The 18453-nt window shown below is 47.7% G+C and overlaps 1 protein-coding gene across 1 annotated transcript in view; it reads right to left on the reverse strand.

Moving 5' to 3' along the window:
* Positions 1-18453, reverse strand: part of MEGF8 (multiple EGF like domains 8) — a 634126-nt gene that overhangs the window by 215114 nt on the left and 400559 nt on the right. The window contains exon 27 of the mRNA XM_085615576.1: positions 4724-4834. Within this exon, the coding sequence (XP_085471702.1) occupies positions 4724-4834 (111 nt within the window). The remainder of the gene's footprint in view (positions 1-4723; positions 4835-18453) is intronic.

Raw genomic sequence — 18453 nt, forward strand, 5'->3', positions numbered from 1 at the left:
GTGGAGGTGTGTTGTACACACTGATTGTATGAAGTGGCTTTTATCAGCCAATCGTCTACGTATGGGAAGACGTGAATGTGCGGTCTTCTCAAGTGTGCCGCCACCACTGCCAGGCACTTGGTGAATACCCGTGGTGCTGTTGTGACTCCGAACGGGAGCTCTTTGAATTGGTAGTGTTGTCCGTCCACTACAAATCTGAGGTACTTTCTGTGAGCATGGTGCACTGGAATGTGGAAGTATGCGTCTTTCAAGTCCAGAGTGGTGAGGAAGTCGTTTTGGGAGAGGAGCGGAAGTACCTGCTGAAACGTCACCATATGAAAATGGTCTGAGTGTATGTATGTGTTTAGGGGCCGGAGACCTAGAATAGGTCGTAGAGTTTCGTCCCTTTTTGGTATGAGAAAATATAGGGAGTAGACCCCCATATTTTGTTGATTGACAGGAACGTGTTCTATTGCCTGTTTTTGTAGGAGGGAGATTACCTCCTGCTTTAGTAATTTTGAATGTTCTTGTGACATTGGGCGTTGCCTGGGTGGAATGTTTGGGGGGGGGGGGGTAGATGTTAGTTCTAGGGCGTAGCCTGATCAAATTATTTGGGTCACCCATTTGTCTGAAGTGATGGTCTCCCAGACATGAAGGAAATTTTGGAGTCTGCCCCCGACCGGAGTGGAATGGTCTGGGGGGAGCGGGGGGGGGAAGTCATTGGGTAGGAGGTGTGGCAGAACGGGCGTTGTTTGTTTTGCCTCTGCCCTTGTTGTTGTTACCCCTGTAGCCGCGTCTTTGGTAACCTTTTGTAAAGGTGGTCTGAGTAGGGGATATGTATGATGTGGACGTTGTGTCTGAGGAGTAGCCTCTGGATGTACTCCGAAAGGAGGAGCGGCGAAAGGAGCGTCTGGGCGGGTTAGACTGTAAGGCCCCCATGGATTTTGCGGTATCCTGGTCTTTTTTCATTTTTTCAAAGGCCTCATCCACCTTTGGCCCAAATAGATGTTCCTGGTCAAAGGGATGGTTAAGGATGGAGGCTTGTACTTCTGGTTTAAAACCAGATACCCTTAACCAAGCATGGCGACGGAGAAGGACACTGGTGTTGATGGCCCTGGAGGCTGTGTCTGCTGCATCTAGGGCACAACGTATAGAGGTGTTTGTGATTGTTTTACCCTCTTGAATTAACTCGTTGGCCCTAGCTTTATATTTTTCAGGGAGATGGTGCATTATGCTTTCTAATTCGTCATAATGAGCCCTGTCATATCTGGCCCCTGACGCTTGTGAATTTGCCCTTTTACGTGCCGTAGATGCTACTAAAGAATCTAGTGGCGCTGGTCCTCTGATGTAGGAGGGATCTGAGGGAGCAGGTTTGTATTTTTTTTCAATATGTGGGTTAATGACCCTGGCTCTAACTGGGTCCTTAAAAACTTCTGCCACATGCTTTACCACCCCTTTGAGCATGGGCAGTATGGAGGTGGACCTATGCGAGGTATCAAATGTGTCTAGGAGGAAATCTTCCTCCACGGGGTCGGTATGCAAGTCCACCCCGTGATAATGTGCCGCCCTTTGCAGAAGATGGTTGAACCCTAATGAATCTTCTGGTGGAGATGGTCTAGAAGGGTAAAGATCATCTTGTGGGACGTTGGGGATATCTGGAATATTGTAATCGTCCCATGGATCTGGGGATCCTGTAGGGGTGGGGGCCTGTGGCGTATCCCCTATATCATGATATGGGTCCCCCTGATCCTCGTCGTCTGGAGACGGGGTCGGAGAACGATGAGGTGGGGGTGGAGAGGGCGGAGGGGGTGAAGGTGGGGAAGGAGAAGGAGGGGGAGGGGGAGGGGAAGGTATTCTGAACGGAGAGGTAGCAGAGTCCTTCCTCTTTTGAGGTGGAGGCGGAGCAGGCTTCTCCAAATGTCTCTTTTTGGTAGAGAGTGTCAAATGTCCAGTTTTTGGATCCTTGGTGAGAGTTTTTTGCAAGGGATCCTGTGTAAATTGCTCTGGTGAGGTTATTTGGTACGTCGGCGCCGAAGGCGTCGGGGGCGATGTCTTTTTAGGTTTTTGTGTGCCGGTTTGTTGCTTAGAACCCGGCTTGGGACCCTCCGGTCTCTTGGTCGGCACCGAGACGGGCTTCGGCTTGGAAGTGTCGGTGGCCTTGTGTGGTTTGGTCGGTACCGAAGATGGCGTCGGTACCGAAGAGCTGGGTTTCGACTCCGAGGGCTTCGGTACGGAGCTCGGTGTCGAGGTGGAGGTAGGTTTCTTTTTCAGTGCCGAAGTGTGTTTCTCGGCACCGCTGGTAGGCTGGCTCGAGCCCGAGCCGCCGGAAGGCTTACTTGGCTTCTTCACCGGGCCCGAAGGTGGGGTGTGTGAAGCAGTGTCTCTGGTCTTGCTTAGGCCCGGAGACGAATGCGTGACCGAAGCCTTTTTGGGTGTCGGCGCAGGTGGGGGGGGGAGGTAGATTGGTACCCACGCCCCTCTGCGCCGGAGTGATGTCTTCCACATCTGACTCGTCGGCCTCGGAAGCGCTGACGAGGTCCTCTTCGGTGCGATGATGTTCCGGATCGTCGATGTCGTCTCCGAAGATGTCGACTGGAATGGAGGTCGAGGAGTGTGCCATATTCCTTCTGGCTCTTCGGTCCCGAATAGTCTTTTTGGATCGTAAAGACTTACAGGCCGGACAGTCTCGAGCCTAGTGTTCATGGGAGAGGCAGAGGTTGCATACCTCATGAAGATCGGTGTTTGGGAAATTTGGACCCACATCGAGGGCACTTTTTAAATGGAGTTCTTTCCATGAGCCGGGACCGGAGCTTGGGTAGGCCCGAAGGCGGCCGTCGACGACTGGAACCGAAGGTTTGTGCAGATGAGAAGGCACGTTGATTGAAGAGATCACGATCGAAACAATACAGAGAATTGGGGTGAGGATTGTGCGTCGATCGTCGAACTGGAAGCTGTTCGGAACCGGAGCGCGAAGATTACATCCGAGCCCGATGGCGGAAAAAAACAATCTGAGGATGGAGCCGAAGCCCATGCGCAATACCATCCAAAGTAGGAGTCACCGACCTTGTGACTTCCAAAGACTTCCCAAGAGGAAAACCAAACTGCAAACATCCGGGCCCAACACCAGATGGCGATCTATGCAAAAGTGTGTAATCTGCAGCTCATATGCCTCGAACCTTAAGAGTTATTGTTTTAATATAGCCTTATAACCTGCTGCCGAGGGCGATACCAGTTGTTAAAAGCCGTGAACCGGCGTGCGGCTCGGGCCTATAACAGGGAGAGGGCCTTTAATACCTGGGATAGCCCAAGGCACAAGGGCTATATGGCTATTAGAATACTCCCTTCTCTAAAGGTAGAATGTTCTCTAAATTAAAAAGGGAGAAACAAAGACAAACATTGGAACGATGAAGCAGAAGGCTTATTTCAGCCATTATAGGCTCTGAGCCACTTCACTGTCTTCAATGGAGCACTCAACATTCCAAAGTTCTAATGAAGAATTGTGTATAGAACACTGTTCTGCATAATAAAATGGGTTTCCTACCCCGTCCCCCTTTAAGGAACTAAGTGTAAGACACAGCTTTGTTTAATGTAATCCCAAGTGGTCTCAGCAAGGGCGCTGTTAGTGCTTGGTGTAGTCGGAGCACAATACGAGTGCCGTATAGCGGTGCTAGAGTGCAGCTGGCTGGGACGGTCTCTGGAGCTCCGAGGGATGGGCTAGTCCAAAGGTACTGATGGGGAGACTCCAGAAAGGTGTGCTACCAGTACCTTAGGAGCGTGGACTAGGGGTGCATAGGGGTGGGCTAGGGGTAAGTCAGGGTTAAGTGCAGTCCTAACCCAGCATACTGTCCAGTCTGCCACTTCAAAAGTACAGAGAAAGGATTACGTGGAAAAGCCTGCTTACTTTTTAACATAACTGGTACAACTTTAGAGAGCCGCAGAAAAACTGGAAAGTGAGATAGTATTACATTTAGGAGGAATCACCTGAAGGTGGGAGTCTTTTGTGGCAGGGGTATGGGCAGTAAATGCCACAAATCACATCCTTTTTATTTTATCGTAGAATCAACACACAAACTGCTGTGCTCTAGTCTTCAAATCAAACAAAGACATTGTGAAAGGAAAAAGAAAAGACACCAATCTTTCAAGGACTCCCATGTTAAAGCATAAAACAATGCACGTAGATTAGTAAAGCCCATACTATTCTCAAATACGCGACTGAACTCAAGTCTAAAGTTAAAGATGAAACTGAAGGGCTGAGTGCTGGACCTGGAAAACAAAGACATTCTTTGCGACTGCCCCCCTCTCATCAGTGCTGCCTCTACAGAAATACAAACACTGAAAATTAAATAGTTGCTAAAGACTTTCTAAGAGCATTACAGCGCCATGTGTGTGCCCCTGAAAGGTCCACCACAATCCCATTGTAAGCTTGTTGGTAAGCCTTCTATAGGCAGCAATAGTGCCCCAGGCTCAGGCAGCTGGATAAACAAAAATAATCACAACTGCGTGGACAGGAAGCACCATTTCTATGGAAGCAGAATCAAAGGCTGTACTCTTGTGCCCCAACTTGTGGGGGGAGCCAAGGCCTGAAAGCTCACTTTTAAGTGGTTCATTCAAGGTCTAGTGGCAGCTGCCCTACAGGCCTCAAGATACCCTAAATAAAGGAATCCAATTCACCATACCGCTCAATCTTCCTTTTCTCTTACTTCAAACTCCCCACCCTCACCTGGACTGCTCCCCACCGACTCACCGCAGTGCGCTGCGTGTCTATGATGGTCTCCCAGATGACTTTGCCCAAATCCAGGGGCACGCTACAGTCTGCGCCAGCAAACCCTTCCCGACAAGTGCACAGACCCAGGCTCTGAGGAGAGAAATGTTGGCAATTCCAAGTTAAGAACTTTCTAAGCAGGTACGTGGGGCAGCATAGTAAAACGTTGCAATCAAGCTTAAACATAAAAAGGAATAGTTACTTCTTACGTGTAACAAAGATTCCACAAGTGTACATTAATTCACCTTAAATCGAGGTGTTTAGAATACTTCTCTGCCAGTGAAATACTTATTTTAAAAAAAATATATATATTTATAATACACACACACACACACACACACACACACACACACACACACACACACACACACAAAAACCACCAGCATTTATAGACTCTAGTAAGATCCTCCCCCTTTAGTATTCGGATTCCTGGAGCGAAGAACTTTCCCTGCAATACGGTGATAAGCAAGTGAAACCTTTAGTACATATTGTAAATGCATGTACGCATACTAATGCACGACAAAACAGAGATTATAGCCTCTCTAGACAGCCACCAATATAGCTAAAGATTGTTTCCTTTTCCAACAAGAACAATGTGCAGGAGAACGGTCTTGGGGACCTTCTCCTTTGAGGCGCTGAGGCACAGGGGACAATCTGCAGGAGAACGGTCTTGGGTACCTTCTCCTTTGAGGCGCTGAGGCACAGGGGACAATCTGCAGGAGAAAGGTTTTGGGGACCTTCTCCTTTGAGGCGCTGGGGACAATCTGCAGGAGAACGGTCTTGGGGACCTTCTCCTTTGAGGCACTGAGGCACTGAGGCACAGGGGACAATCTGCAGGAGAACGGTCTTGGGGACCTTCTCCTTTGAGGCACTGAGGCACAGGGGACAATCTGCAGGAGAACGGTCTTGGGGACCTTCTCCTTTGAGGCACTGAGGCACAGGGGACAATCTGCAGGAGAACGGTCTTGGGGACCTTCCCCTTTGATGCGCTGAGGCACAGGGAACAATCTGCAGGAGAACGGTCTTGGGGACCTTCTCCTTTGAGGCACTGAAGCACAGGGAACAATCTGCAGGAGAACGGTCTTGAGGACCTTCTCCTGTCAGGCGCTGAAGCACAGGGAACAATTTGCAGGAGAACGGTCTTGGGGACCTTCTCCTTTGAGGCGCTGAGGCACAGGGGACAATCTGGAGGAGAACGGTCTTGGGGACCTTCTCCTTTGAGGTGCTGAGGCAGTGGGAACCTTTGGTTTTTTTTTTGTGCTTCCTCTTTAAGACAATGTAGAAGTAGGATGGCTGCATAAAATTGCCACCATGATCAATAGTGCAGCAGCTTTTGAATTGTAGAGTGGACGGGCAGCTAAAGGAGCAACAGTGCCTTCGCTTCCCAAATCAATGGAGTTCCTGAAAGAAGAAGTCTCAGAGAAGCAGGCTCTGAAACTAGAACACTACTGTTAACAACATGAGAGCTGCTCAAACCCTGAGTAACTCTACAGGAGAGAGGCAGTGACCCCAGAGGAGAGGGACCGGAGAGACGACAAAAAAGTATTCAATCTGACTAGACAGGGGAGGTTGGCACAGGGGAGGTTGGCACATCAAAGCTGGCTGCAATTACAAGGGACCAACTAAAATGTACCTAATGTCTCCTCTAACCAGGCGATGTGTGGACTGACAGTGGTTGCAGGACTATCTGTGGTCGGGTACCGGCATTTCACCCATACTCTCTAACGAGAGGAGAGGCTATAGGGTCCCTTCATGTGAAGCCTGTGTAGATCCTTTGCTTCATCATGTCTAGAACTTGCATGGAGGTTATCCGCTTGTGTGGTTTCACATGTTTACCTGGATGGGTGACTTCTGGAATCCACTGTATTGCTCAAAATGAAGGTCAGCTTTCTGTGATGCCGCCACAATCCTTTTCGGATTTTACAGCCTGCACCTACATCATCTCTTGTCCTCCTACTGCCCAAGACCAGTGGCCTCTGGGGTTGAGAGGCAGCCCATCTGGGCCCCTGCTGCAGTGAAACCTCCCACTGTCTGCTTGGAACCTGCCTTTCTTTGGGAGATGACCGCTTGTCTACAGCAATCCACGTCACCTGGTTTACAGAGGGGTGACAGGGGTGCCTGACCTGGACATGAGGTGATCCACCCAGGATCTTGCAACCCAGAGTTGGGGTAGTCATTCAAAAGGTGTAGGCCAACTACGTAACCAAGCCTGGCCAAAGAGGGGCGATAAATACTGATCCTTCTGTCCAGTAAATCGATCAATCTTGAGGAGAGCGCAACCAAGAATTTACTGTACGGTGGCCAAGAGGAATCCCACTAAGATTGCGCACTGGAACCAGTGTGGGGTTGTCACACTCCTCATGGTCCGCGACTAAGGCCAGGAAGGCACGAGGATGGTGTGTACGGCAGCCCCAGAGGACTCCCACTAAGATCGCGCATTGGAACCAGTGTGGGGTTGTTACACTCCTCCTGGACCGGGACTAAGGCCAGGAAGGCACAAGGATGGTGTTTGAAATGTATGTACGTTCTTCAGACCCGTAAAAGATGGCGATCGAGAACACCTCAGAACGTTTCAAAATCTTGACTCAAAACGCCCAGTCTGCACATTTTCTTGAAACTGACCGTAAGCAATTCAAAGACAATATTAAATTCACAACTATCTGTAAAATCATAAAATGGCCGAAGAGGGGGAGCCATGAAACAAAGTACGAGAAAAGGAAAACCTTTCCATCTATAAAGTAGAAACATATTTCTATGCATTTAATAAAGGGCACAAACAAGGTGTAAGTTTCAGACAAGCAAATTACGTTTAAACGGGAAGTCTTTTCTGCTAAAGATTAAATTGCAAAAATAGTGTCTTGGGTATATTAAATACAATAACTTTTGAAGACTAACACCATCTTTGGTGTGTTATGTTTCATATAGGTACCCCGATATAGGCTCAAGTAGTGAATAAACCTTTAACCTACATTTCCCCTGCCATTACACTACATAATGGTTCTTGGTACTGACCTTTTACCTTGTTACGGTACTGCCTGTAGGATGTGGGGTTTTCTCCAAAAACGAGCCTCATTCATCATGCACGAGGATTCTTGGAATCCCAGCAGGACTACCATCTCCTGCATAATAACTAGGCATAAGGGTCAGTCATTCTAGTCCCACATGACACAGCAAGGTAAATACCTGAGGGTACCGCTTTGGGTATATAAACACCATATCGTTGCTGTGGCGGGGAGAGAAGGACTTCCATGCTGACACATTGACGCGAGATGCTAAGGTTCCTGTACGCAGACACTCCGGCTCGAAGGTGTCTGACATATTTTGCGGGGTGTCCTTCCCGAAACCAAGTCGGGTTCCCACAATCTCTCAATTCCGATAATGAGGTTGGCTTTATCCTAGGGGGATTCTTGGCTCTACACCTACATACACTGCTAGGTCGGCGGTACTCAAAGTACGGCTCGCGGGCCATTTGTGGCCCGCCAGACCTTTCCTTGTGGCCCCCATGGAAAACAACAGCAGTCACAGACTCGGCGCCATTGCTGCTGTTGCGATTCCTCGGGGGTCAACATTTGCTGAGAAAAGGTCAAAGGGGCATTCGCAGACAATTAGTGTCTCCATGCTCACCTGCGGCCCCGCCCTGATCTGCCCTCGTGACGTCATAGGCTTGCGTCACGGCAGGTGAGGCTTTTAAAAGAAGGCACACAAGTTGCTGCCTTTCTTTACCTGCCCTTATCCTCACCTGCCTACCTCGGACTCACCCCAGCGCCGACGGAAGCAGTGTGTGCCCAGCTGAAACTGAGCAGAGATTCACTGTCTCCTGGCACCAATCGCCGCGCCTCCTGGCCTTTGAAAGCAGTAAGTGTATGCCAATGCCATCATGGTTATTGCTGGTCCCCCATATTTTGTGGTTTTCTGTTGCTAGACCTCCTTGTTCATGCACCACACAAAAGGTAAAGATATTGTTTGGGGTTTTAAAGGGAGCTTAAAATCTTGGGCAGAAATGTTTTTCTTTTCGATTTATTACGAGTGGTTTTACATATTGATTTAAGTGTATGTGAGTTTGTTCTTCCGAGTTAACAGGCACGGCTTTTAGTGGGCCAGGTACTTAAAAGCAGGTTCTGAGACGTGTACCTATCAGGGCTCCATTTTTGCCTTCAGGGTGAAAAAAAATATATCAACTCGGCAGCAGCAGCACTACTGCTCAAAAAGCCTTTGTCATTTCAAATCGACTGTTCTCATTCTCAGCATTTCAGACCTGAAGCATTCTCAATACTATATAGAACAAAGCCATAGTTTTTGCATATTTATCTTATGCAACTAACAACTCCTGGGGTCTCCCTTTTCGCCCTTAGACAAATCTCAACGCAACAGCAGCACAAAGCCTTTGATGTCATTCCAAATAGGCTCGTTTTAGTTCTTTCAGTTTCATCACTTCAGAACTGAAGCATTTTCAATGTTCTATATTATAGACAACAAAGCCATAGTTATTGCTTATTTATCTTATGCAACTAACAACCATTGGCAAAGCCAATAGTCCTGACTTGTTGCAGGTATAATGTTACTGGTTGTATCTGATATATCTGGATACAATGACAAACAGCAAAATACCAGTAGGCTGGCACACTATGCTAAGCACAGATTTTTAGTTTACATGAGGGAGAGACTGACTGACCGAGAGAGACAGAGAGAGACAGAGAGAGACAGAGAGAGACAGAGAGAGACAGAAAGAGACAGAGAGAGACAGAGAGAGACAGAGAGAGACAGAGAGAGAGACAGAGAGAGAGACAGAGAGAGAGACAGAGAGAGAGACAGAGAGAGACCGAGAGAGAGAGACCGAGAGAGAGAGACCGAGAGAGAGAGACCGAGAGAGAGAGACCGAGAGAGAGAGACCGAGAGAGAGAGACCGAGAGAGAGAGACCGAGAGAGAGAGACCGAGAGAGAGAGACCGAGAGAGAGAGACCGAGAGAGAGAGACCGAGAGAGAGAGACCGAGAGAGAGAGACCGAGAGAGAGAGACCGAGAGAGACCGAGAGAGAGAGACCGAGAGAGAGAGACCGAGAGAGAGAGACCGAGAGAGAGAGACCGAGAGAGAGAGACCGAGAGAGAGAGACCGAGAGAGAGAGACCGAGAGAGAGAGACCGAGAGAGAGAGACCGAGAGAGAGAGACCGAGAGAGAGAGACCGAGAGAGAGAGACCGAGAGAGAGAGACCGAGAGAGAGAGACCGAGAGAGACCGAGAGAGACCGACCGACCATGATGGAATTGGGGTCAAAGTGTGTATGAAGCTATGCAATGGCTCTTAAGATTGCTATTGTCTGCTAATAAAAAAGTATTATCAAAATGCGCTCTTTGTAGTTACATCAGATTTTGAAATACAGCATTATCGCATTGTCTAATGTTTTTAAACAGGTTTGATTTTTTTTACTCTAACCCCGCCCCACCACTGACCCCACCCCTACTGCTGCTGCCCTCGTCCACAAACCACACTGTAATTTTGGCCCCCGACAGAAAGTTTGTGAGTACCCATGTGTGAGAAAGTGCCATCTTTCTTGCATGGTATGCCCCCACTTTTTGCTAAATTGCTTAATGTACTTGATTAAATGTACCCTGGACTCCTGCCAATCAGGTGCCCAGGGCCTATGTTCCTTCCTTAAAACACACCAACTCCAAATTGGCAAACCCTAGCCACATGTCAGCCCCTGGTAAATGGTACCCTAGGTACCCAGGGCCATGTGGCCAGGGAAGGCCCCTAGGGGCTGCAGCACTCGTTGTGCCACCCTTAGAGGCCCTGTACCCTTACACACACCCACTGCCTTTGCAGGCTGAGTGTCTGGGTGCAGGACAAAACAAAGAGCCGACATGGCACACATCTCTGTGTGCCATGCCCATCACCTACACTGCCAAGGCATATATCAGTCACCCCTCAAGCTGGGTGCCTTACGCCTATGGTGTGGGCACAGGAGCAGGAGCCCTGTGCCCCTACAGTACCCGGGTCCATTCCTGGGCACTGTAAGTGCAGTGCTGCCATTTAAGAGTACATGGTGCTGAGAGCTCGTCAAACACGAGCTCCACGGCACCATAATGGCAACACTGAAGACTGGGAAGTTTGGTATCAAACTTCTCAGCACATTAAACCCACACTGATGCCAGTGTGGGATTTAATGTACTAAGCACCCCAGAGGGCATCTTAGAGATGCCCCCTTACAACTAACCTACAATCCACGTCTGCTCTGAGGCTGCCCAGGCTGCCACACAGCAGACACGTTGCTGGACCCCTGGGTGGGAGAGCCCCTGCTCTCCCGGGCCTGCAACAATGCACATCCTGGGTGAGGTGATAAATATCCTCCCCCAGGATGAGCAAAGGGAAGCTTCAAAGGCATGCCGCCTCTTGGAGTTTCCCCAGGCCACTGCAACCCCCCACTCTGGCGGGAAGCTTGGCCGGAAACCCCATACAAGGACAGGGGATGTGCCAGCCTGCCCACCCCACCCCTCAGGTGGAGGAGGCGATGTGAAGCACATCTCCGGGCTCTCGCCATCTTGAAGATGGGGGGCCCTACCCTATCAGGATTAGGCTACTGCCCCCCTCCCACAGGAGAGAGGCAGGATAGGGGGTGTACCCACCCCAGGACAGGGAACCATTGGTCCCTGCCCTTCACCTACCTGTAACGCCCCTAAATCTAGTATTTAGGGGCCCCCTGAACCTTCCTTCCCCAGATTCCAGATTCGAAAAACTACAAGAAGAGCAAGAAGAACAAAGACCTGCCCTGCAACTGCTAAAAAGGGAAGAAGACACCAAGCCCTACCGGCCTGTCGACTCCCGGACCTGCACCAGCGCGGCATCTCTAGTGGCCAGCAACCTCACCAAACCCCGGAGGACCTGGCTACCTTTTGGCTCTAAGCCCCTGGGACCCCCATGAGTAGAGGCTCTACTCAGAAACCTATTTCTAACCCCTGGCAGCAGCCCGGAACCGCGAACCCAGCACACTCTGCACCAGCCAAGCCTGGCCAGTGCCGGAGTGGACAAAGACCCTGAGGATGACCCCACGGCGACTGTGACCCCGAGTCCGGCACTCAAGGACCCCCCTCGACATTCCGGAAGAAGCCTGCAGCCTCAGAACAGCGTGCCACCCCAACCGCGATCAACAAGAGGGTAAGATTTCCGACATCAGAAGGCACCCCTGCACCCGGCGCCCTGCGGCCCCCTGTGCCCAATCCCGGGGTACCCATCTAACCTACCACTACCCAACTTACCTCTCGAAGTGGTGGTGGCACTTGAAGCATCCTCGTCCCCGAGCTTGCAGCCTTTTTCCTAACCGGAACATTCCCATTGGTTTCCATTGAGCGCCCGACGGCTCAAAAGCACCCTGCACCCAGCCGCCCGAGTGGCCCTGGCAGTGCAATCTCTACACTAGCCTACTTCCCCACTTGCCCTGAGTGAGTGACCAGGGTCATTTCGCCTGTGGTATGTGCAACTCATGTAACCTCACCAAGAACACCAAAGAGGTAGACATAGGCACTGGAAAACCCTGGAAACTCAAAACATTCAGTAACTGCAACACGGAGAATGTTGTGTATCTCCTAACATGTCCCTGCATGCTCCAATATGTAGGAATGACGACTAGGAAGATAAGAACTCGTATCAACGAACATCGAAGTACGATCAGGTGCAGAAAAACTAATACTAAGTTGACTCGGCATTTCTCCGAAGCAAACCCCAAAGAAACAGACCTCAGTTGGACTATACTTGAGGTCATGAGAAAAGAGAAGTCTGACCTCACAAAAAACCTTCATTTTAGAGAGCAACGATGGGTCTACCGCCTCCGTTCCCATGAGAAGGGTCTCAATGATGATATCCCCTGGCTACAGCTGACACGATAAAAGGATCGATGACCTTAGAATATACCATCCTTTGACCACGATATATACATGCTTTCGCCTAGACTCACGTTATATCATGGTCCGGGCCCATACACTACACTATAGTCCCTTAAGCCCTCCTTATTTATTTATTTATTTATTTATTTATTTGCAGGTTTTTATAGCGCTAGAATCGACTCCAACTGGAGTATCTCTGCGCTTCTGGCGTGAGAGTCCTGTATCAAGAGTGGAACATACGGAGGACATTAGATCGCATTTGTGAACAACAGGGTTTTTAGTTGTTTCCTAAACACCAAGTGTTCGGAACAGGAACGAATAGCTACAGGAAGACAGTTCCACAATTTAGGTCCCAACACTGAAAGTGCCTTACTTCCGTGCCTGGCCTTCTTGGCACGCGGCACTACCAGTAAGTGCCCATTGCTGGATCTGAGCGTTCTAGATGGAATGTATGGGATAAATTTCTTTTCCAAATAAAGTGGACCTTGTCTGTTTAGGCTCTTGTATATTAAGCAGCAAGTTTTAAATTTTATCCTTTGACGGATAGGGAGCCAATGGAGTTCTTCTAACAGAGGCTTTGATGCTGTTCTTAGGGGGGCATTGAGAACAAGGCGAGCCGCAGTGTTTTGTATTACCTGAAGTCTATTCAGTACTCCCTCATTTGCAGAGAGTAGGAGACCATTACAGTAGTCAATCCGACTCATGACGAGGGCCTGCACCAGCGTTTTCCTGAATTGGTCAGGCAGCAATGGAAAGGCTTTACGCAGCAAGCTAATAGTGTGGAAACATACGCCTGCGACATAGTTCGTATGTTGTTTCAATGACAAATCCTGGTCAAGGCGAACCCCCAGGTTTTTAACAATCTGCTTGGGCTCAGGTGCTACGCCTAGACCAGGAGGCCACCAATCAGGAGTCCAAAGTATTTTTGCTTCACCAAACAGCATGACCTCCGTTTTACTTACGTTACACTGTAGGTAGTTGGAGGACATCCAACATGCCACAGCTTCCATGCCTGCAGAGAAAGAGCTCCTCAATTCCGGGGTAAGAGTCTTAAAAGGGAAGAGGAGCTGCGTATCGTCCGCGTAAGACACGGGGATGAAGCCAAATTTGCGCATCACTCTCGCTAGGGGCGCCACATAGATGTTGAAAAGTGTTGGGCTTAAACAAGAGCCCTGTGGTACCCCTTTCGAGACTTTCATCTCTGCTGAGCGATACGTACCCATGGTGACAGTCTGGGTACGATCAGAGAGGAAGCTTCCCAACCATGCCAGAGCTTTGTTCTTAACCCCCACGTTCGACAACCGGTCAATAAGAATGTTATGAGACACGGTGTCGAACGCTGCTGATAAGTCCAGTAAGACCAAGATCACTGAATAACCCCTATCCTGGAACATGTGCAGGTCGTCCATAACAGAAAGTAATGTAGACTCTGTACTGTGTTTCGGCCTGAAACCAGATTGAGAGTGGTCAAGGCCGCCCACAGTTTCCTTCCACACTTAATACGTCAGGATCCCGTACTGTGTACCTGGATTGAGCATATATACATGTGGGACACACACGCTTTAATTTAACTAAAGGATGAATGATCGTCTATTCTAAAACTATTGATATGCCTTTTAAAGGGTTTTAACTCACTACAGCGCCTTTTGGCTGTTGAATGTTTCTCTTGGTATGGGAGTGTTCCTTTGATGCTAGAGAATGTTAATTGCACAGAGGATTGTTCCGGGTTTGTGATCATACAAGCATCCAATGACTGCAGGGATCTGCCTTCCTCTAATGACTCTCCATTACTTGTATGCACCGCTCACCCTTATTGTTCAGAGCCTCCACCCCATACGCTCCAGCATGAGACCACCACAATCTCTGTCTCCTTGTTAACAAGCCACGCCCCATCACAGAGCAACTTCCACTCCGAGACCATCATCTGGACGATCGCGCCACTACCGCACGAGTACTAACTATACATGCGTTTGCAGGCCAACGACATAGCCACGAGTTAATTCTGAGGTGATCCATCCGTATTCGCCATCCAAACACACCCCCCGCCGTAGTTCTACCAATCAGAGCGGGTCTAACAGTCTCGCACTCTGCTCATCCAATGACAATAATCTTCCTTTCTTTCCATTCCACAGCGCACTATCGCCTGCTCAAGCCTCTCGGTACTGCCCATTGGCTATGATTGCTCATCCTCCTCTCAATGAATAAGGCTCGCTTCTTCGAGAGTTCACACGCCTCCAACCGACATCTTATCTCCAGGCAGTAGAAGCCCGGGACACCGGGAATCGCTCACATGCTAACAATTATCGCGAGTTGCTCTATTTACCTTAATTAAGCACCCGTTACTAACCTTTAAATACTCCGCCCGCTCCCTGCCATTTTTACATTCGGGAGGACCGGGAGCGGACGTAGAGGTTTCGGGATGCATTGATCACAAGTTACAGTAAGAGTGTGTTTGAACTGAAAGGTTGTGGAGTGTGTAAGATAGTGTGGGTATGTGAAAAGATGCAATAATGTTCACTCATCTTATGAGATTGGTTAAGATCACGATTTAGCTCGTTTTAAGAAACACAAACGCTTTCACCAAGGATTTGTTTTTTCATGTTTTCTCTTACAGAGGAGACACAACTGTGGTTTCTCCCCCGCCCCTTCCCCCATGGGACAAAGTGTCCAAATTACTAGGGTAAGCCTGGTAGCTGCATCGTCTGCCACCATATTTCCACACTAGTGTACACAAATAGAGTGCCACCAAGTCACGTATACACTTCTGTCACGCACAACAACCAATGCATGCATTGTTTTTCTCTTTCTTCCTTACAGGTACAAATGACCCAGCGAGTTACACTATTGTTTTCCATAATCTTTATTTCAGGCTTCACTATTGGAAGCAGCTCTAAGACGGTGAAGTGTGACTAACGCCACACTCCCGCAGTGGTTACACATTACCAAATTTGGTAAGAACGGAGCCCTTTATTCTTTACTTCTAGGTCCTGATGAATGCCACGGACCCTTCGGGGCCATTCAGGCAGAAACATGTCGACCATCCACTAGACCATCCACTAGACGGTTGGGAACAAAAACCGTCCCAATCACCGTCACACCTTTATTTTAATATCATATAGTTTTCATTTCATATTAAAAAATTGCTACTGATTACTATAATGATTTTTAACTTCACTCACATAGTCAAGGGACCCCACTCAATCACTTAGAAGTGCATCCTTGTCGTCAAGTGTATGCCCGCCCTCCATCAAACGAAGGTTTTGGAGGGCGAGGACTGGTCAATGATGAAGCATGACACCAGGTGGTGTGTGAGACCAGTCCGTATCTTTTTGTGAGATGCCCACACTCCCGACGTTCTTGTAACTCGTTTGGGTTATCACACTAGGAGCAGCTCTTTTGTGGTAAACATTTAGTATTGGAGGCTGCTGCTCCTAGAACCCCATGCCTCTTGTTCCCTCCTCCACACATCTAGTGGAGTTCTCTTGTGATTGAGTGACCAGGAGCCCAGCTCCGACAGCCGCGTGGCCTGCTAGTCAGCAGCCACCAAACCAGGCCCCCCTATTCCTCACAGGCTAACATTGGGCCAAACTCTCTCTGCACCCGGCCGTCCTGAAACCGCTGAGGGTGAACTGACTGTACCTACATGACACTGGGAGACCCCTGAGTCTATGCCCAAGACTTCAACTCTGCCAGTCGAGAACTTACCCTTAAACCGCGATCTTCATTTTCCTCATAGGGTAACATTGGCTGGCTTTTTCTTGGAAATTCTTCTAAGTGTGAACTTTTCAAAACTCAAAATATTCACCAAAAATCAGCCGAGTACCAAAAACGAATTTACTCACCTGCTCTTAGGTGAGCTCCCAGTGCTGGATCTTGGTGCCCAGCACTGACTCTGAAAAGTACCCACAACTACACTTACCTTTAACTCCTTTTTCTTCCATAGGAAACCATTGACTGCTTTTCTGTGAAATTTCTTCTAAGTGTTGATTTCTGCAATCTTGAAATATTCTTTTAAAATCGTACAATTTCTGCAAACGTAATTACTTACCTGTTTCTGATAAAGACCCCAGTGCTGAGTCTAGGTACCCAGACCTGGATTACAAAAGTAACGATAAAGTACTCTACCTGCAACTTGAATTTCTTGCCATAGAGATCCATTGAATGTTTTCTTTGAAATATTTTCTAAGTGTCAACTTTTGAAATAGCTAAGTATTATTTAAAAATCAGTACAGTAATTAAGTCGACTTTCACCACTTGATTCTGAATATTGTCCCAGGGCTGGATTTAGGAACCAGACCTGGAATTCCAAAAGTAATCTGAAAAGTAATTTATTACAAATAACCTGAATTTATCATTGAGCTCAATGCATTGTTATGTTTAGGAAATAGGATTGTTTATTGCAACCAACTGTGACTATTTACAAAAATCCATTGCTTATTGCAAAAGTATTTATATTCAACCTCTCATTCTGAGAAAGTATATTTTTATTCCCTTTGTGGTTCTAAAAATAAAACAAGCATATATTTTATATATATAAACCATTGGCCTAGAGTTCAGTTATTGAGTGTGTGAGACCATTTGCTGACTGAGTGTGTACAATAAATGCTTTACACTGTCCTCTGGTACTGCCTTACTGCTCGACCAAGCTACCACTTTAGAGAGTAAGGTCATACCTAACTTTAACCTCTATCAGCCCCTGGGGGACTGTGGACTCTGTACACCCTGTACCTATTAGGGAACAGTATATACAGAGCCACTTTCTCACATTCATGCGCTAGGTACACTTAGCTACATCTAAATAGGGTCGCATTGTAGGAGTACGCATTATTACTGTTATGTATCTTTATACTTGCCTGTATTCATTGTTTTAGCACTATGGTAGGAATCTAAAATCCTTTTACTCTATTGGTGCTTACAATCATTTCTATCTGTTTCTGTCTTATGGTTCTTTCAGCACACCTATTTTACACTAGAATGACGCTGGTTCAATAAATGTTTATTGAAAACGTCCCCACCGTTTATTCTGTGTATCTCTCTGAGACAAAGTGAGCACGAGTGGCTGAGCGAAAAGTACTGCACTGTTTCCACGATCCCTGATGGGACAGGGTTGTCATGATCGATAGTTGCCAAAAACGATTCTCTCCTTGGTAAGAGGGGTTTCTAGTGGCACTGTGAGCTGCTGGTATACAGGCTGACATACCCTGTGGGGTGTCTGGAATCAGTCTGGACACCAATCCCGCAGTGAATGTGGTCTAAACGCGCAGATCCTATATAGGTTTATAGGAACTACGTGATAGGTGTGGCATGAGACTTAAGTAAAAAAAATGTAAAAAGTTTTATAACTAATTTTAATATTAGTGAATTATTGAAATCGCTTGTACCACTGAAAGAGTGAGCTTTAAACAACTCTAAAGACAGTCTGTTTTGGCTGCAGAAACAGCACATTTGTGAAAACATGGGATTCGGTGTGAACTCTGCACGTTTGATACCCAGAATGAATCCATTTTAAATTATTAACTATATTTAATATCAGCACTACTGAACGAATGGGATTGTGCCCGAATAACAGCTTATTTGAACATGAATAGGTTAAGCGTATTTAACTACCAGTAATTAATTTCTTAATAAATCTTAAAACAACAGTGACTCAAGCATGTTGCATGTAATGACTTCAGAACAGCACATTTGCTACGAACGTCTCTGGTGTGGCGGTGCACGGTATGAAACTTAATTTTCAATAGTCTTTTACTATTAATATTATTGTATCATTTGCACTTTCTGTGAAACAAGATTTTTAACAAACAGATCGAGGCTGTTGGAAAGGATCTCTTTTTTGTAT

Source organism: Triturus cristatus, chromosome 7, assembly GCF_964204655.1.
Source record: "Triturus cristatus chromosome 7, aTriCri1.1, whole genome shotgun sequence".
NCBI lineage: Eukaryota > Metazoa > Chordata > Amphibia > Caudata > Salamandridae > Triturus > Triturus cristatus.